The 21,758-nt window shown below is 37.5% G+C and overlaps 1 protein-coding gene across 4 annotated transcripts in view; it reads left to right on the top strand.

Moving 5' to 3' along the window:
• The window catches only part of EBF1 (EBF transcription factor 1), a 282,991-nt gene that overhangs the window by 244,479 nt on the left and 16,754 nt on the right, over positions 1–21,758 (top strand). For all 4 annotated transcript variants that reach the window (XM_064458571.1, XM_064458570.1, XM_064458569.1 and 1 more), the window contains exon 11: positions 4,625–4,713. In XM_064458571.1, the coding sequence (XP_064314641.1) occupies positions 4,625–4,713 (89 nt within the window). The remainder of the gene's footprint in view (positions 1–4,624; positions 4,714–21,758) is intronic.

The following is a 21,758-nucleotide window of genomic DNA, read 5'->3' as shown; positions in this document are numbered from 1 at the left end:
GCATCTAATTCAATTACTCTCTGCATTCGCTGAATGAGTTTTCCTTGGTGAAGAGTTCTCCTACAGTACCCCAAGCTACGAATTCCATATGATGTTTGAACAGGTCCTTTTAATTGCTGATATTAAGTGTCGATCATTCTGCTGTAAGTTGGCAGCTTGGCCAGAGAAACAAATTCCTCTCAGATACATCAGACAGTCATTCAATTAACGACCAAAGCTTTATTGACACAGTAGGAATTAATTATGTGAAATATTAAAAAAAAGCTCTCCACTGACTAGTTAAAAAAAGAGAAAGAGACTTTTAAAGATGGTGGATTAGCTACATGTAGTTATTAAAATTATTTGTGCAGAATTTGAAATTATAGTTATGGTGAAAGCATTTTTCTCAGAGGCGTAAGCAGCATTTATGTTGAAAAATAATTTGGACTTTGAAAAGATTAATATAATGTACGCATCCTTATTTCCATAGACGTTGTACATTTTCTTGATTAAAAGCCTTAGATTTTATGAGTTATGGCTTTAGACTAGCTGCATAAAGAGCTTCGTGGCTTATTCCGTTAGAGTCTAATTTGAAAGAAAGTTCTTCCTCAAGGGTTTAAGAAGTAATTCATAAAATGGTAAGAATAATAAATATTGTGCCTTAACTCATACACTAGGATAGATAGACAGATTTTGTACACCTGGGTGTAATTTTAGTTAATTCACACAAGAGACAGGCTGAAAGTTTATTGTTTGGAAGGAGAAAAATGGCTTAAATCTTGTATTTGCAAAAATGATTATATTAGCTTAAATGAAAATGCTACTCTATTAATGGCTTCAATAAGCTTCGCATTTGGAAAAGTATTTTAATAAAAAGTTACCTGAAGTTTACTGCAACTTAAAATATGTAAGTGAGGGAAAAGTACTTACTTTGATTTATATGTCTTTTGGAGATGTAATTATTGGCTTTTTACTCACCTATGTAAAACAATGTACTTTTGTAAATGGATTTCTGGCCACTTTACTCCTTTTTTTTTTTTCACATAAAAAGTAAGCACTGTCAATCAAAGAATTTTAAGGTTTATTTCCTCTTTAGAAATGATTGATAGCCTTTTAGATTTACAAGTTGACAAGTTAAAGGGTTCTATCGGTATAATTATGTACTAAATTCACAGTCTTTCAATTTAAATGTCCTTTTAAAACCGCAAGATTATCATACCTGTATTTTGAAAAGTGGGCTAAGTCAGTTTGGGTTGGTATACAAATTGCTTCCATTAGCCTTGGGACCTATTTGAATTTAATACAGTTTTTTAAAGTTAGTAGTACTTTCGATAGTACTTTTAAAATTTAGGGTAATGGGAATGCATTTTAAGTACAGTATGTGTTAGCTTGTTTTTAATGTATGGATGTCAGGAACACAAATAGAGAATCTGTATTTCTTATTGATTCTTTTTTTCCAATCATGGAAAAAGAAAGTTACTTGAATTAGAACACTGGGAAATGTGCTATTGTGTTATTGTGAATGGGCTGCAAAGGCAGAGACCAGGCTCACACGTACCGTGGACAGAGGCAAAACCTTGCACGAAGCTGGTGTCTGACCTTGCACGTTACCTGCCACGAAGAGTGGCCTGAGCACTGGCTCTTCTGCAGTGCTTGAAGATCAGAATATCACCTTTTCTTTGGAATTCTGCTGGCTACTGACACAGGAACTGGTGTGGCCTTAATGCTGAAGGTGGGGTTAAATATTTAAACAAGGGTCTTTGAGATATGACTAATTACATTTGACTTGGATTATAAATGAACTGAGGAACGGAGGGCTGATATCGTCCAATCTGTGGTTAGATGTTCAGGCAGCTAAAGATATTTTTTTTCATGTTGTCTAAGACTGAAAGGGTTGAATGCTTATAGACTAATGAGTGATATTTGACAACTACAGTTTAGGACCCAGTCTTGTGAATTGCTGTGTGCAGCCTCTCCCCACCACTGAAGTACAGCTGAAGCTATTTGAAGCAGAAAGTTTTGAGTATCTCTTAGAGGATGCTTGATGCCTTGTGAGATTGGACCATAAAATTAACATTTTTTTTGGTCATTTAGTTCAGAAAATACTCACAGGAAATACTCTGTGGATTTCAAATGTGTTGAATGTGTGGGAAGATATGAGAAAATGACTTCTATCTCTGGGGGGATTTCAGAACTGGCCTCCATTTATAATATTGCAGAATTTAGTAACTACTTTCCCAGAGGATGTAAAGGGAAAATGGCCATAAACTAGACTGAATTAGAGAAGAAACATATCTGACAGAACCATGCTGAAATGTTCTAACATATTTGTAAAATAAATGTAAATTAGAACTGTGGGGGTTTTTTTAATCTTGTCAGAGGACAGCTATTTTTAATAATAAATATAAAAAGCAATGAACTAATTTCTTGTAAAATATGAAGAAGGTCTAAACTAGATGGTCCACGATAAGAAGCCATGTTTACAAACCTAGGCACTATGATATTTTCTGCAAACCTACACAGCAGAGTGGACAGCTTGTGGCGAGGGTGTGAAAGAAAACGTGGAAAAAGCCCCAACCATCTAAAAACCAAAAAGGGCACAAGCAGGGGAAAAGCCTTATTCTCACCCCTTCCATACAATGACCTGAATATAAACAAAAGATCAAATTCAGGTATTCTTGATAAAGGGAAATGCATGAAAAAAACCTGAGGAGACTAGAGGGATGCCATGATCTCTGGGGCATTAAAAAACTTCTGACAATAGCCCAGAAAGTAAAATCCTGAAAGATTTCTAGTCTGGTGTTACCATAATACTGTAACAGTAATTTAAGGATAAGCTCAGAAGATTCCTTTCTGATATTTGGGAAATGCTGATTTTCTGCTGGACTGTGTGCCTCTCCAGCCAGTCCCCATCAGCCACACACTGCTCTTGGGTAGATCTGGATTCCCCTACACCACCCTCCTCTGCCTCAATTTGCAGTAGCATCGCTGGGCCTGGTTATGGAGTTGGGATCTACTGGAGGTCCAGGAGGGTATAAAAATCTGACCCTTTGGTTGCCAATAGGACCACCAATTAATTAAAAACAAGCCAGGGATTAGATATTAATTTCATGATAACAATGTGGTCTGGCTAAAGATCTTTAATTTTAGGAGTATGAAAAGGCGTTCGCTTCACTTAGAAGATGGAAGTATGGACAAATAATGCCATGTTGATCAGACGGATGAGTTGTGTAACACACTGGGATAAGCATCATTGAGCCACATGAGAGTGCTTACAGGAGTGAGACTGGGAGATATAGTTTGATGCTAAATCCCTTTGCAAGAATCAGATGGCATCAATCTAGCAGCATAACGAAGTTCATAATAAAACCATCATAAAGGTGCACGTTACATTATAATTTAGTAGGCAGGTCTTGTGCAAGAAATAATTTTTTTTGCTATTAATAAGCTAAGAGAAAATAAGAAAAAGCCGAAATACTTTAAAACTGAAAAAAAAAGAGATTTCCTCCCCACCAAAAATAAGGCTGAAAACATAAAAATCCATACTTTGGGGGGTTTTTATTTACTTAACTCAAAAAAATTGCAGACAAATTGCTGTGGAAAATTTCATCATCTCTATTGGCATGGGAGAGTCAAGATGCGCTGTTGTTTAGAGATGCTTGAGAATGCTTGACTGTTGTTCCAGTTCACAAAAGCAATTAGGAAATTTTAAGCACATGTTGAAGTCTCACTAACATCTGAGTTTTAAAGTGATCATATGACTGGAAATATAGCTAGAAGGTCATTCAGTGCAGTCCCCTGTAATTATAGGCAATCATATAAAAAACATAATATGCTCAAATTCGCTTTGCTGAAAGCAAATGGGTTTAAGTATGTGCTTACAGATAAGCATGTGCTTAAAGGCTTGGCACAGTCAGAGCTTTGATTAATGCAGGCAGACCAGCATTTTCACCAAGATTGAAGTGGTTCACTTCCACCATTTCTGTCTTCCATTTTACTGGAGAAGGACTGGGGAAAGATGAACTAAAAAATCAGATTTTTTTTTTTTTCTTTTTTTAATTCATTACATCTTTTGGATCTGTGTAGTGCTGATCAGAGCCTGAGCCGGGCTGCTGAAGTCAGTGTAAAGTAAAAATTAAAACATCTGCCAATAGAAACGCCTGCAGTTCACAACAAAATTATATGTGATCATTGCACATGGAGCAATGTATAATAGAATCTGGAACAAGAGAGACTCCCTAATAGTTACTACTTTTGTCTTCCAATCACAAAGGACCTTCCTCGTAATACGAAAGCAGGAAAAAAAACCAACATGAAACATGGGGTGCAAGTAATTATCAAATTAATTTCATTGCAGCTTTCAGAGGTAATAATTCCTTCCTATTTGGAAGATGCATGCAACATCCCCAAATTTTCCATCAACCTTGTTTTAGGAACTCAGGTGGGAAAGTTCGCAATGCTGTTTGAACCAAAGCCTCAGAATCAACCTCAAAGAGCATTCGACTTCATGGCCAGTGCTGATTTCAGTAAAAGGAGACTTTGCTGTGATCCTTCCTTGGTCTTGCAGTGCATTGCCAATTGTTACAGTGCAATGGCGCCTGCTTGCTCTGTGTTTGTCACATCACAATGTTTGTTGTTGTTTCAGCTCTGAACGAACCCACCATTGACTACGGTTTCCAAAGGTTACAGAAGGTTATCCCCCGGCACCCTGGTGACCCTGAGCGCTTGCCAAAGGTCAGCACAAAGTTTATTGTTTTATTAAATATGGCAAAGCTGGTTACTGCATGTTTTTGTCTGAAAGTGCAAGACTCTGTAAATGTAATGGTCCTGGATTGGTACCCAATCAGATAAGCTGAAACAGGCATGACCATTAAAGCCTCATCTGTAACTTTCACTGTAGGCTTATGAGAATTCTGTGACTCTGAGTCACAGCTAACTCAAACAGCTCTTGCCTTTCTTAAAAGCAACTGAAATACTTAACAAAGAATGCATTTTTGGTTGGTATTTTGGAACCTGAACAGCTTATTGATAGAAGAATTACGCTTCTTGGTTTTGGTATCACAGCAGTACTTGCCATTATAATTTTGATAACTTCACCATTGATATAATAAAGTTATTTGGATCTCCAGGGAATGTGCGTCCACTGCTGCTGCACTATGTATTGGTTTAGGATAATAATTGGTATACATTGCTTTGTTTCAGGATTGCTGAAATAATTAGCACAATGTGAAATGATTTGATGCTTGTTCCCATCAAGATTAGTAGAAATTTTTTTTGTTGATTTCTGTTAAGTAAGAGCTGAGGAAGAAACAGAATAGTTCACATAGATTCTAGTACTTCTGTCTTGTACTGTGAAAACACTGTCTGGGTCTGCACTCACATCTGTTCTTGCTACCTTGCCATACTGTACTTTCTCTGGTGAGAATTTGCAGTGAGTTTTGTGATATACTGGAGAAAGAGGTGGGTATTTCAAAAAGCGTTGCTTTTTGCCACAGAAACACTGAACAATAGCAGGTGTGAGCTGGACTCACTCTATGTGACCAACTGCCACCACGTGTTTTGTCTGCTCTAGCATCATGGCTGTTAGTGGGTGAGTTGGGGAGTCAAACAGGCCAAGCGTGTGCATTTGAAGAACACAGCCTTTGACTTATGGAAAGGAAGATGTGAATTTGCAGACCTGAGACATAGAATGAATTGAGCTTTGATGCCTTAGGCCAGATCCCTCAAATAATGCACGTCCAGTATAGTCTTTGTGACTGGGTAAATCTTGTGACCTTTCTTCCATAGCTTTCTGAGCTGTCAGTAGGCTTTTATCAGGGATTGTTGTGGGCTTTGATTAGTTACATTTCTTAAGTATTTCAAAGGTGAGAAGATTTCATGAACACCATAACTTATGTTGTTTTATTTCTTGACAGAAATAAAATTCAGTATGTGATTTTTTTACAGGCTTTTTAAGTCTTTTATATTTGCCTAGGAAAGCTGTAGACTGTGGGTTTGAGGTCAATGATGTGTTGTCCTTCCCTCTTACCACCAGAGAAACATGCTGTCCTGGAGAGTTACATTTTACATTGGCTCTGTTCACCCTCTACAAGCTGTCCCTTTGCCTGACTTTTGGACAGATTTGCAGCAGGACACAGCTTTCACAGGTTGTCAAATTTCCCTCCAGAGGTGCAACCCCTTCCAAAGAAAGAGACCATCCTTCTGTAGGGGCTCTTTCATCTGTGTTGTGCCTCTGCTGCCAAATGTGCACGTAGAGAAAAATATTTTCTCAGAAAAGACCAGCCTTCACTATGCACCAGGCATTTGCAAGGCCCAGAAGAACCACTGCAAAACTTACCTGAACCTAGTGTTCCAGCTGGCTAGTAGCTGGCCACAACTTTCCCCTAAATCAGAAAACTGAAGTAGAATACTGAGCAATCGCATGCTGGGTTATGCAGATGGAGGTTGTAGTGCATCACCAACTTCCACAGGTATTAGGCTCTCTTTCTGACACCTGTGGCACTGAGGGGGTCCCAGGCAATGCTCTTTTGTGCTGGTATAGGAATGCAGCCATCATGCTGAGCACCCTCCTCTTTCTGATTTAGGCTGAGACTGTTACCACACTGATAACCACACATCCCTGATATCTAGTGTCATGGGACATAAAAAAAGGCAGAAGAAAGCTCCATCTAGCTCCATATCCTGACTCCAACGTTTAGCAGGTATTTATGGATAGGGTGTGAGAATGAGGGTTAGTACTGAGTCATCTGTCCCCTCATACAACCTCTTGGCTTAATGTGTTTGTTCTGAGTATCTTTTCAAGCTATTTTAAAAAATCTTTAAATCAAGGGAAATTGTGGTTATGTATGCAGAGGTATGATACGATGGCCTAAAAAGAAAAGGTTACTGCTTAAGGACTTAACAAACTTGGTGAAGAAACTAGTATCACTATGCAAGGTCAGAGGGAAACAGGACGAAGAGGACCTTTTTTTTTTGTCTTTGGGTAATTCCTTCTGTGCAAGCTTGAAGGTTGGACCTCAAGTTCAAGACTCATTAATATGCCACGCACAGAGGCTGAATGCAGCAGGGGTTGGCACATGTCGACTTCTGTATTTGAGGCACTGATGGTTCAATTCCCAGCATTGCTTGCTGGCTCCAGGATCATAATCAAGGACGCAGCGAGTCTCTGTGCTGGGTGAGAACTGCACAGTGCTCTTCCCCATGTCATTAAACCAGGAAGAGCTTTGGCAGTATTCCACTATAGACAATTCTCAGTGGCTACTTAGGAGAGAGTTGGAAGCCATATGGCTTCCACAGTGGAACCACGGGCAAAGAGGACAAATGTATGAGAGAGACAGAGAGTGAGAGAGCAGAGAGGAGAGCAGTGCTCAAGGCTTTCAATATCCTTTTCTCCATTTTCCCATTGTCCTGCCAGTGCATCATCACCTTCTGTTCATTAAAAAGCTTGTACTTATGCACTAAAACAAATAAAACAAAACACATTTCTGTAATTGCTGCTAGGGTTTGTGGCCATTATTCCATTGAAACATTGCTGATGAATTAGAGATCCTTCAAGAAACAGAAATGGTTATAGTTTTTGTGTCCATATGGGCATGCAGTTCTTCCCGTGGACCAACAAGAGCATTCTGCTGGGTGACTTATCCCTGCAGTGAAGAAGAATTGTTGAGGCCATCAAATGAGTGTTTTAACATGCTCTACCCTCCAGAGCTGATGAGTTAACAGCCATATCTGTGTCAACAGGCATTTGTAAAACCATTAAGGCTATTTGAGAAGTTTGATCTCCACTAGTTTAGAACCCATATTTTCAGAAGTGCTCATTGTTCATGCTTGGGATGAATTTTTTGAAATGTTCCAGCTATCTGCTGGAACTTTATTTCTATCTCCCAGTGCCAAATTCTAGTGGAGAATGTCCTCTCATAGTGATGAGAACTGGAGCAGCTGGGAACTAGATTCTTTGGACTGCTAGACTGACAGTTGATGTACAGATGTGTTTATAGAGGAAATGCAATACATAGTTTCTGGATAAAAAAGAGTGGGACCTGATGTTGGCAGCTGGTCTATGGAGCCTGCTATGGGCCAGAGTCCTGTTCCCTTCTTGTACAGAGCAGGTCAGGGAAAGCAGCCAGTGTAGGGTTGTCACTAGCAGATGTGCATGTCTGTACATACACATACACATGCACAAACACATGCACCAAGAGGAGAGAGAGGCAGTACAGAGGTGGTGGGATTAGCACCCAAAGCTTGGAGTGAGATCAAGTACCAGGAGTGAGCTGGGCAGTATAGTCTCTCCTTTCTAATATAGACAGAAGGCAGATCAGAGGAAATAAGAGATCTCTGGGGAGAAGTGAAAAGAAATACCATGATGCTAATGTTAAGAAATCATACCGTTGTCCTGTAGGAGTAGTCTGTAGAAAGCCTGCCTGTGGAGCTGGGGAATAAGCCTGCACATGTGTGCAGTTTCCCTGTCTCTTGTGTTTGCATATGTGCGCACAAATACACACAAGTTGTTGGTGCTTGCATACGTAACTGCAATGGAAATCACTAAAGATTTCAGATTGCAACAACATGTTGAGTCTATTGAAGTTCATTCATGTAACTACTCTACAATCCTTAAAATAAATCCCTGGCAGATATGTTGCGATTCTGCAATTTTGTTAAAACTCCACAGCTATAGCTGTAAAATGGTTTCAACTGTGAGCTAGATTTGAAACACATCCATCCTAAATGATTTAATAACAACGATTCCTCTTTATATGCAATTTCCTAGAATTTATTTGCCATTTTTGCCACTCTTACAACTCGTCACTTGTATTTAAATTAAGCACAAGATTGTTCACTCTGTGTTTGAGAAGCAACTCATTGCATCAGCCCCCTCTGTGATCTGATGTCCTTGCCCTCCCCGTCTGTGGCTTAAATGCTCTCTCTAGGAGACCCCTTATCCCTCCTGAAAGGGACTTTTACTTCTGGTTTCTCTTCATGTAGATGAAAGTGGAGCCTCTCTCTAGCATACAGGGGCCTCCCTGCTGAGCAGAGAGCACACGTAACCATGCTTCACCTTCCCTTCAGCTCCTTTTGTCTGGTCAGTCATTAGATGCCCCCAAGACATATCCCATCTCCTCGTTTAGGACACTAATAGAAGACATGTGGTTATTAGGAACCAGTGGCTGGCAAAAGCAGTTGTCTTTCCCCATATGAAATCCCACAGATCTGCCCTTTATCCATCGTGACATGGGTATTGTTTACATTGCAAATAAAGCTTGTCTCTAAATGTGGGTGGGTTGGCCCAGGCTTGCTAGCGGAGGTTAAAATAGCAATGAAGACAAGGCAATTCAGGTTTGCTGCTTCAGACAGACCCAGCAGAAATTCCAGAATGGATCTCCATCTGCTAACTCAAGATACTGTATTTTACCCTCAATTACTTGTTTTCAGATAAGAAAACACCTATTTAGATGTTGGGGTTTTTTTCCACCCAGTGTAACAAGAGGGTTGTTAGAAAACTTTTATCCTAAGTATGGGCAGGAAGGGGGAGCATGTGAAGAGGAGCTGTTGGAGTTCATCTGTATGGCAAGGAGGGCATGACAAGTGCTTGGCAGTTTCTACACTGTACTTCAAAATTTATAAGAACATGAGACCAGAGTTAAGGTTGGTATTGAAGCCTTAATAGTTGGCGTTTTTTAATTTCCTAACAATTTGGGCATTTAGTTGGTTGAAGGGCTTGTTTGAGATTTTTGGGTTTGGTTTTCAATTTATCCTATTGAAAATATTCAGGGAGAGAGTTTCAAAGCTATTGAGAAGACGATGACCAAGATGCTTGAGACTGCTATTGAAGTACCACCCTTATGGGGTGGTGCATGTCAAAGGCATTTCTAGGAATATGCAAAGAGTCTGAAACAAGAAAGCTAAGAGACAAAGCCACACAGCTCGCTGAAGGGCAGAGCCACATACAAACAGCTGGCAAGGAGCCCTTTCCTTTCTGAAGGTCAAGTGTGTGCATACACATTTCAGTGAGTTTTCTTTCTAAGTGTGTCAGCATTTACTCAAAAAATGATTAGAGCAGATTTAGACTCTATGACAAAACTTATAATAGATCAGGGTTAACATGATGACAAGGAGCTCTGCGCAATTCCCCGTTCTGGATTTCTGCTTTGCCTTGGGGTAAAAACCATGCCTGGGATTGGCTTTTCTAGTCTGCACATTCCATTTGAGCAACTTGAACCACTTGTTTGAACATCCTGTAAGAGGGATCCCCACATTTCTCTATTCCTCTCTATTCCTCTATACTTATTGTTGTTTTTTTTTAAAATACAACAATTAACTGAGGGTGGCAGGAAGATACCAAACAGGTAAACACTGTCCCTTCAAGAAGCAGAGTCTCTGAAGGAAAAAGTCACAGTTTGAAGAAAGTAACAAAGGCTGCATTTGTGTATTTTGCTCCATGGAGCTGAAAATATCTAGTAAATTGATCCCGTGGGAGTAATAAATACACATTACTTTATCTTGTACTTCATGTCCTATACCCCTGAGCCTTGATAGAACAACACCACTTAATAGACTTAAAAAAAGAGTAATTACAGTCATTGGTTGTGTGATATTTCAGCCCTTCCAGCCCTGCCTGACCTTCTAATTTAGCTCACCGTGTCTAACTAATGCATTTATATTCATCTTTTATGAAGCATGTGTAGTACAAAATTGACTTTGCAGCGTTTAGCAAGCTGTCTTACCAGGTTTAGGATCTGGTTAGTACAGCGTACTGTATAGCATATGTACATTTACAGCAGAATCTTGCATGCATATGCTTCTGATCAACTATTACCTTTTATCCTTTTGGAAATAAAATAAAAAATATTTATTCGATTTCATCCCCCCTCCCCTTTCTAAAGGTTTTATTCATTGCTGTGTTATTTACAGCTAAACATGCAGGCAGAAAGATGCAAGCATTTTAAAAATGATTACCACTAATGTTTCTACTTGTCAGAAGAGCTTAAATTTTCCTGCACTTTGTCTAAAAACTTAGCACTTTTACCTTTTAAGATTTACAAATTTATAAGATCTTACCAAGCTGATTTACAAACACAGCTGACAGTTTATGATGAATGATGTTGCAAAATGTACAATATGTTTCTCTGTCATTTCTATGCATGTATATATTAAGATGAAGATTAAGAAGAGAGAGAAGCCCCCTCTGAAATAAACCCTTGAGTTAGAGAGCACATGCACAAATCTCTCTCCTGCGTTTCCTCATAACTTCCTGCTCACTTCACTCATCCAGTAGAGCACAATTGTTCTCTGTGCATTTTCTCCCACCATATGGTATCCTCATTACCATACACTAAGGGTCCATATGGGGAACTTGTGAAGTGAACTGTATTCATTTTAACTGCCAGATGAGCAGCCTTTTGCTTTGCAAGCTTAGCTTAAGTCATCTGCTGTCTTTATGTTGTTATGGCAACACAGCACCAATAAAAAATTCTAATCTACTGTAAGTGTCTGGGATCACAGTATTTTAAATGCTTGCCATAACTGTCCTCTAAGTGAAGATGCTTGTTCTTTTAGTATGACAAAGGGTTATTGTCAACTCCAGCAGGTGGCAGTAAAGAAATTGTTTCTTTTTTTTTTTTAACCTTTTTTTAAAAAAAAAATATTTTCCTTTTTCCCCATCTCCCCCCACCTCAAAAAGTCATAGAATTACACAACATGGTCAGTCCTCTACATTTCCTAGGATTTCTGATGCTGAGGTTGGAATTGCAGGTGATACTTTTATGTTGCAACTCAAATACTAAAGGTAGCAAAGTAAGAAACGATGGTGGCAGCTCATGTGCTCTGTTGACAGAGATCCAGGCTCAAGTACCACTTCACTGGGATTCTGAAGCCTCCATAGTCACACAGCTAGTTCAGTTTTGGAGCTGCTTTTTAGCTATGTTTCTAAACTCCTGAATCAAACACAAAACTAATTAAGAATATCTTATAGTAATGGAAGTAGGCAGCAGCATCCTTAAATATAAATCATTTTCACCTCCGCAGGCCACATGATATGTTGCATCTCTGTCTCTCTGTCTGTATTGAAAGCGAATGTTTGTAGTCTCAGTTCATCAGTTCACATTAGCCTCATGCTGAATATTTAAACACAGAACAATTTGAACACACCATGAAGAGAGACAGTGACTGCACTTTCACTTGGAACAGCAAGAGCTCATCTAATAATAATTTAGTAAATCAGCCATTTAGTGGCTCAGTTGTACACTGTATTGTGCCAAATAATATTCAGTTCAACTCTATGCTGGTGAAATTGAAATTCAGACTCCAGTCACGTGGCACTTTTTTGCTCAATGGAGAGATGAAATGGAAAATCACCCTCCCAATAGACTGTTTGAATGTAGTGATTTATCAAAAATATAGCAGAGTGACAATAGAAACAGGATTTGGTTCTATGTGGTACAATCTATTCTAATTAGGCTTTTATTCTTGTGGTTTCTTCTGCAAAGATTATTTGATAATTCAGGATTTGCATTTACATCTTAAGTTTATTTTATGTATGGGCAGAGAGCACATAAGCGTAGTTACTGCGTAGAGTCCTTTAAGGCCCAGTCCTGTGGGAAGTGTGGCTAGACCTTTATTACCATATTTCGAGCCCTGGCTCACAGGGAACACCATGCCCTTAGGAGCAGTGCAGAAATGCAGCTGCTGCCTTTCCTCCTCATGAAGCGCCATGTATGTTACTTCATAGCATGAAAGCAATAGCAGATTAATTTCTTTTCCCTGTTCAAGGATATCAGGATTTGTAGGGAGTGGTACAATCTTATATTAGACTAACTGATATAACTAGAAAAAACAGACAAAATTTTGGGCACCCAAGCCTTGCTTCCTGCGTGCTGAGTGTACCTTTTCTCACCTGTATCAGTGGGTCTAATAAAAGATATGACCTCACCCTACATAACTTGCCTTTGTTGTAACCATAGGCCATTGTGACTTCAGCCAAACAGCTACACTTTAAGGCTGTCTTTGATGAACATGGGGGAGAGAGAGTATTTTCCTAGAAAGTACGTTGTGAAGTTTAATATGTTCCCATTAAAGTGGTGCTTTGAGATCTTTGAATGCAGGGCATTGCAGAAGTGTGAAGTAATGTCTATAATCTCACCTACAGTTTCCACTTCTAGCCTAGTGTTAGGTGTTATGCAGTGGTTTACGTGGTGATGTAAAATATGATTGCTGTGTATTTCTCACAACACAGTCCAATTGAGTAGCAGAAAAAGCATCCTCCTAACCATCATGATGCCATTTAGCAGAGAGTGCTGGAAGCAATAGGATGCCTGTTGTCGTAATTCTTCTAAGAAATACAGAGCTTCACAATCTATACTCAACTGCTGACACATGAAAACTCAAACATTTTGGTAAAATGAATCAAGCAGTAATGTTTCTTTTATGAGATCTCCTCACAGGAAGGGAAGGTTTGGCACCATTTGGAGATCAGGCTCAGTGATCCATCATAGCAAAGTCAGCTGTCCTGGTGTGTCTCATAGGTCACGCGATCGAACCAGTGGCTCTTACAACTATATTATTGCTTATGGAACAGTAATTGAGGCACCATGGTTAAAAATTACCTGGTCTAATAGGCAGTGAACAATTTGCACTCAATACAATTATAAACCAAATCATTCATTTCATAACACTTGGACTAATTTATTTGTTGACCTTTTAATATCCATAGCTCTTCAGTAGTATTAACTGCAACTCAGACAAAATCTCTTGTTCATTTTACTTTCATTGATTTTTTTTTTTCCATTGAGGCAATAACAGTTGTTTGAGTACAACCTTTTCTTTCTGTTGTAAAAGTCAATCGTGTAACTTATGTTGATATAACTCAACCGGACTGAAATGTCCTCTAAGTACAATAGCATACAATCTCATGCTACTTGTATAAACAGAGATATGCATTTTGGATTTATTTTAAAGAATGTTTTGGAATATATTTGTGACTATAGATGACAAATTATATGCTTGGTGAGAGGAGAATGAAAACAAAACACAGAAGTGTTTTTAAAGCACTGCCGCATATATGTAGCACATTTTTTGTTCATATATTATGAAGACCTAAGATACAGAAATTTTGGAATTTGCTTCAGTTAATTTTGTTCTTTAGGATCTCCTAAGTTTACTAATAGTGCTATATTCATAATTTTGTCTGGACGTAGCATCTTGTCTCTTGAAGTCCTGACATTCTACAGAGTAGAGTTGCTTAATTTTTCCAAATGTGAGCTTCTGACAAATAAAATGTATGTAAAAGTATTTTTTAATAAATAGGAAATAAATAATACTGGTATTTTTATAATCTGATTTTTTTAAAAATTTTCATCTTTAAACTAGCATGAGTGCCAAGAGTTTTTGATGATCAAAAACGTTACCAGAATATTGATGTATTTTGAAAAATCAGTGGTGAGTTTTGAAGCACTTCCATAAAAGATGTAGTGACAATGGTAATGTTTCCACTCACCACTGAAAGAGGAGCCCTAGGTTGTGTAAAATGGTGTGCCTGCTTCTACATTGTGGAGGTGTGCACAGAAAGATAGTGTTATCTCTGTAACGTTGGATAAATTTAATTTGTTAAATACATGGTTATTCAACATTTATACGTGCTTTGAAAAATTTCAGCTGAAGTTTTAAGGCTGTAAATTAAAAATAATAGTATCAGGAACAAAATATCTTTTATTTCTGATAAGAAAGTTGAAAGTTTTTTAGAATATATGCTAGGAGGCACTTCATTGAAGTAGTCTTCCTGAGCCAAAACCTCTTTGTACAATAAAATACTGTAAGTCCTTTGAACACATAGTTATAAGATATAATTGTTACACATTTGGCATTTTATGCTTCCCTAGAAATTACCACTTGGTATCTACACCTAATCTATGGTCTGTCTTTTCATTTCAATTGGGTCTGAAGTGGCCCTGTGTTGTAATGAGAATGCCCCTTTCAAGAGACTTCTTTTAATTATACTGATGATAAAATGTAAGCGAAAGTAGTCATTTGTAGAGGTTATGACTGAGCAGTGTTTTAACTGTAATACTAAAACCTACCAACGTTATTCCAGTCTCTATTTCAACGGTTTTATGCACTCACTCTCCACAGAACATAGTGGAATATCATTGTAGGTCAGAATTTCAATGTGTCTTATTTTTCAGTTTTCCTCCTGCTATTAAAAGTAAGCTGAACTCTCAGTTTCTAACTGCTAACACTTCCTACCTGAAAAGTACAATCCAGAAAAGTGACAGTTTCACAGATCTTAATGATATGCTCGTTTGGGTTTTTTTTTTGTTTTGGTTTGTTGGGTTTTTCCCCCTTCATTAAAAGAAAATGCATGTGCGTCTTTAATTGCATATAGGTGAACAGTTGTTTTTTATGGAAAATAGCTAGTTTGGCATACTTATATATTTATATGGGTAAATGCATTAATAAAGACCAACTCTGAAAATTAAATGGACAAAGCACATATGTACAATTTACACTTTAATTGCTAGATAGCTCTGCTGATTTAACTCAGCAGACATTCTTGCCTTGCAATATCAAAAATAATTCTATATCTCTCTAGATTTAAATGCAGACAAGTGAATTATGCCACCCAATAATTTCTAGATTTGACCTAATGGGAGAACAATTTAAAAGTGATACAACTTGACCTGTATTTGGAAAGTCTTTGTGTATACGAATGATAGAAAATAGATATCAATGTGTCTATTTGCCAAGTAAAGTGTTTTTCACCCTTACAAATACATAATTGGATATCTACATTGTGCCACACACAAAATCACAAGCCACATTTAATCTTTTTTTAATCCCCAGTATTTCAGGGAATCTTTCTAACAAGCACAATAATATGATCCATAGAATAAAGCTTCTAAACCAGCCTGTGCAGTATCTTTGATGGTCTCAGAATTTAGTCTCTCTGTTCATTTCTCCAAATCCTTTTTAAGTTTACTTAAGTCCAGACCCTTCAAATAATTCAAAACATTCTTGTTCTTCCATAAGGGGACTTTGACAACTTTCCAAAAATATATGGGTATAAAATGGTCAGGAGAAGGCTTTGAGTAATAACTTTTTTTATTATTATTATTTTTGCAACTCTTATCTGCAGCTGTTTTCAAGAAATAGGAATGTTAATACTATGAAGAGCAGAGGAAGAACTATCAGAAAATCTTACATATGCAAAACAACAAAAAAAACCCCAAACCTAAAAGCTCATTAATCTCAATAATGAACATCTGTTTCAAAGTACTGTAGATGCTGGTACAAATAGTTTAGGGTAAGTTTTCAAAAAGAAATGCCTGAGGTTCCTATCGGAGATCGCTTTGTACATGAGACTCTGTATTTTGCCCAGGGACTGAAGGTAGCTGTGGCACATAAGGAAAAGGTAGAGTGCAAAATATGCTTTTAGGCCATTGTGGCAAACCTTTGAGGTCAGATAGAAGAAAAGAATCTAATGTTATCATTTGTTTGTTCATATATTCATGGATAAATTAGGAATCATCTTTTTGTTGTCTAGATAGATGGGAATAGTATGAGTCACTGTAAACTGGTGGGATGGAGGAATTTCTGTAACGGAAGTTGGTGAAGAATTGTTTGTTAACCATTGAATTGAGTTTATGTGGACTTATCCATTACTGATCTAGTTTGTATCTCATTTATGAGTTTGTATCTCATTCTAATGATTCACTGGATCATAGTATGAAAGATGGGATTGCATAACTAAGGAAAAGTATGTGCAGAAGAACTGGTCTTTACATGCTGATATAAATATTGCAGCCTTTTGTACCTCATGAAAAATGTGTTTCCTTTCGTGACCTTGCTGTGTTTCAAACGGAGGGGATCTGTCATTAGATCCTCACAGTGTGTGCTTGCAAGATAACCTGTGGGAAATGCTGTAGAAGATGCCAGGGAATTACCATAGCATCTATTTCTTAATGACAGTGTTAGTGAGTCCCAGATATGACTGACATCTATGAGCTACCAGTTGAAGTGTTGTAGGATGTGAATAGATATGAGTAGAATGTAGTAATATCTACCAGCCCTGCATTCTATGCATGGAAGGTCGATTGGCCTCATGAGTTAAAATCTGACAACTCTGAAGGGTTCCTGCAGGTATCTATAAATACCTTTTTCTGGTAAACCTAGAGGTCTGGGGCAAGACATACTGTAAACGTATTTAGGAGGGTCAAAATTCTACAGCTATCTGAGGGACGTAGACATGAGTCATGCAATCACAGTTGGATAAAGTCCCTAAAAGAGGTGATTTAAGCACTGGCAGAGTGATTTTAGATCTGCATATCTGCTTTCGCATACCCACTCTTCTCCTTCGACTTAGAGATCTAACATTAGCGGAGAAGTCCAGAGCTTTTAGCAACAAAACCATCCAAATTACTTGCCAGATGCTTCAGCTGATGGTAATATGATGGGAGCATCCAGACTCTCAAATGTCAGTTTATTCAAAGATTTATTCCAATGCAACTATATTAATGCTAGTTTATTCCATGCTACTGTATATCTAAATGAAGCACACATCTGTGTTAGCTACTAATTCTGTTGCCGTTGTTATCAGCAAAGATGAGCAGCATGAGTCGTGTAGATTAAAAAAGGAGGCTGATACCTTTTTTTAGTATCTAGGTACACCATATTAACAGGAGGATAATAGTGGTAAGATGGGAAACTTGCAAGGACAGACTTACAGGTGATCATCATAATTTTGTCCCTTTTTTTGTTAGCAGTATTTGCAATAGAAACTGTTTGAATAGGGTGTGTTTTCCCTATTGCTATGCATTTATCACCTTTGTGGTTAAGAGGTGTTTTAATCATCGATTCATCGATTCTCAATGTTTATGGCTAGATGCCTGCTTGCATTTGCACTTCAGTGTTTGTTCTTTCTGCTGCCTCATATAGGCTTTCTATATATTATTTATAAGGTTGGCTTATTGTGGAGCAGGTGGTAAGGTCATGCATGACTGTTTTTGTGCTGTAGATTTAGGCTGTGGTTTAGGTGGAGGCTGGTAAGACTACAGTGGCTTGGAAAAGCTAAGGTTCTAGCTCCCACTGTAGACTTATTTTCTGGAAATTGCCATTGAAATTCAGTGACAGGAATTCAGTTCCATCTTATAGGCAGCGGTAAGCAGAAGCTTTTTTTTTTTTTTTTTACCCAAGTGAAGTATGTTTTCTTTCTCATTTTGCCTTCCTGTCTTTGTAATATCTATATGGTGTTTACTTCTTCATTATGATTCAGTTATAATATATGGAAACAATCCAGTTATTTGTCTGTTACAGAAGTTTTAATCTTTCTGTGAGTACAAATATCTTGTTAGTGAAATGGCCCTGTTATTTTATACTTCCTATTAGGCTGGCATCATTCCCTCTGTTTTACAGTAAATGGAGGATCTTTACATTTGGAATGGCTTTTATGAGTCTTTATAAAACGATAATTGCTGAAAATGATACAATAATGCAGTGCTTCATGTAGAAGTGGAGAGACAGGAGGTCCTGGACAGGCTGAAACTCTTGTACATCAAGCTAGATGGCTGGCATTTTAGATCTGTGGCATCCTTCTAAATGGCTGTCTACCAAAATGTTGGTGTTGCCTTTACACTTGAAAGACGTGTTCACAATTTTACCTTTGTCTTTTAAAATATAATGCATACACAAATATAAGTTTAAAACTTAGTTCTAACACATATTCTTAACTGGCACATTTGTAGTTTCACCCATTGAAAAACAGGAAACGTTTGAGCACAAATTACTGTAATTTTCCCTTGAAATTTCAGAATGTGACCTTTCCAAGGTGAAGAAGGGAACTGAAATCTGATATTGAGCATTTTGACTCTGCAGAAGAGTTTTTTCTTGCAAATAGCCATGAGAGTAGGAAGTTAGAAGACAGAGCCAGGAGGTCAGACATACAAGTCAAGAAAGTATGAATGACATCATCATCCCTAAGTACCCTCTCAGAAGATGAATGAGCTCTCTCTTGTATTACAATGCTAAAGAGCATTAGAAGGTGATATGATATCTAGACAACACATAAGATAAATGCCTCAGAGTACGCTAGAATAGCTTCCCCCCCACGCCCTCCACAAGTACATAAATCCTTTGGTGGTCTCAATAATACATGTGGCTGATGAGTACTATATATTGTGGTCAGCTTCTCCGTGACAAAATTAATTTAGATTTAACAAATACCTTGAATATTGTCTAATTTAGTTAGTTAAGTTGAATAACTGAGTGTATCTCTAGGTACCCTTTAGCCACCTAGGCTCACAGCCCTTTGGGAACACAGAGTGGATTTTTCCACTAGCTGCTGAATAAAAAGTAAGCAGATGTCAACAGAAACGTCCCATCTTTCTTAAAGCTGGCACAAAATGTGTTTATCATGATAAAACTTGAAATGCAAGTTTCATGATCTTCATGAATTCCTTCTGAAGGGAATGCATGCCACAAACAAAACATGCAAAGTTGCTGTGATGTTAGTTCAAGGTACATTCTGTCAGAAGTGGAGTCAGTCTGGATTTCAGTCTTTTTGTCCTTCAAAAGCACAGTCATTCTGATATGATTTATATAATCTTTCCTACAGTAATTTTTGAATATGCGACGTTGCAGAAGACTTCATTATCCAGCCTCTTCTTTTGCTTATGTAAACAACCCTTAGTATTTTCAGGAGAAAAAAAATTGATTAAAATATTTAATTGCATTCCTGTTTCAAAAAACTAGAAAAGTAAAAATCCCTCAGTATAAAATCAGCTTCAGTTTGGAATAAAAATGAACTCTGGATCTGTGGTGTGTAGCTGCATGGAGGGCAGAGTTCTGATGCACCATATTTAATCACTAACATAATCTTTCCTCTTTTCAATATTTGTTCAATTGTTATTTTTATAGAAATAAAATTATACTCATTTGAAATAAAATGCAAGACAAGAAGACCCTCATTTTAGCTCTAACTAAGTGCTGTGAAGTCCTTTATCCTAAGCCAAAAGCTGTCAGACTTTTAGCATTAATAGAAGAGTGGATCTTCCTTGACAAATGCCTCCATAAATTAGATATTAGCTTTAGTCAAACTCTGTCTCTCTCAGGAAATATTTCCACTTGCATATTCAATTGGAAGGACCTTACATGATGCCCACTTACTGCTATGAAAATCTAGCCTTCTAAGATGACGGCAAAGAAAAATTTCTGTGAACAAAAGAATATCTGGAATAACAGACCTTGAGCTTACGCAGAGATTTCTTTTTAGAGAATGTGAGTTTCACTCACTTTTTGATATGTCTGTCTGCTGCTCTGTCCACCTATCTATCTGTTTATCTATCACCATCACAGTGGTAACATGCACTATCAATTGGATTTTAAAAGACGTAGATCTTTTATATTAGCTGTCCTTTTTTATAATACCTTTTACAAATTTAATCAATGCATTTTAATATACAATATAGTTTAAGTGCAATATACAATAAATATTCGAGCTTCGTCTTAAACATGCTCTAGCCTTTAAATTGTTAAAACTGCAGTGCCCTTTCAATCTACTTACATAATGTCATAAAATATACATTTCAAGGTAAATGAAGTCAGCTACTTCAATTTAGTCCCTCAAACTGGTAGTAAATGAGAGGTTAACACTATGGTGCCAAACCCATTATTGAGTAAATTTAGCACCTTGGACAGCTCTGTAAAATCTTTATTGCTTTCCTGACCTGCTCGTCATGTTCTGTCTATGTGTTCAGTGGCTCTCAGCTCTGATTGAAAGGCAATATATTAGATCCCGAACACAAACATGCTCGGGGGCTGCTTCACTGTGAGCGTAATGACATGGAGGTGAGAACAATTTTCTGGTCACCGCAATCCAAGCACCTTGCAAGGTCTGTTGCTCTAACTTATAGAGGACTTCTGGGGCTTCTTTGTATGTGGAGTCGTAACAGTAGCTTCTATGGTAATTTAAGCAGAGCTGCAAAGGGTTTAAAATGCAGTCAGAAAGCAAGAAGTTATCATCTTGAGCATGTCTGGAGTAGCATTTTATTGTGTATTTTTAAAGCTAGTTTGTGTCTATAAGAACTACCGTCAGCTCTGGAATAGAGTATACCACTATTAGACACAGGAGGTTTTGTGTAACATCTACTTTGTATGATCTGAAAATGTCATAAACAAGAAATGCTTTTATTGTGTGAAAATATTGTTAGAGAAAGTATGAAACTCAAATTTACAGACTCTGAAAATCTTGAAAAAAATATAACCATTGACTAGCTAGGAAAATTGAATGCTACTTGTCAAGCATATTTCAATAAACCATCATGACAATTAGTTTTATTTACATACAATACGATATGGCATCAAAGAACTTCCAGTGTTTACGAGCTGAATATATTTGATATTAGGCAGAGCGGCTGTAAGACTCCACGTAATTACCTCATTTTTTAGCATGGTCTTCAATCTCTTTTTAGATGCATTCTAAGGTTTTTAGCTCAGCATTACATAAATAACTATGATTAGTCAGGTAGAGCAGAAATGACTATTTAAACTTTCTTTTTTTTTTAGTAATTTGGCATAATGACAGCTTAGGTTAACAATATTCCAAAAGAGTTTCGGGGCTCTGTATCACATTCTAATTTTCCATCAGTGAAATATATAGTGCAAACTATTTCTACTGAAATGAAATAAATCCTAGTTTGCAAAGTCAAACACCTGTGCAGTAATTTTTCACCTAAAATCATGTTTCAGTGACATTTTTCAGTAACGTATCTGTTCTTCTCTAGTTTGTATCTTCAGTA

The sequence above is a fragment of the Phalacrocorax carbo genome, chromosome 8, assembly GCF_963921805.1.
Source record: "Phalacrocorax carbo chromosome 8, bPhaCar2.1, whole genome shotgun sequence".
Lineage (NCBI taxonomy): Eukaryota > Metazoa > Chordata > Aves > Suliformes > Phalacrocoracidae > Phalacrocorax > Phalacrocorax carbo.
This window is presented reverse-complemented; position numbering and strand designations above follow the sequence as displayed.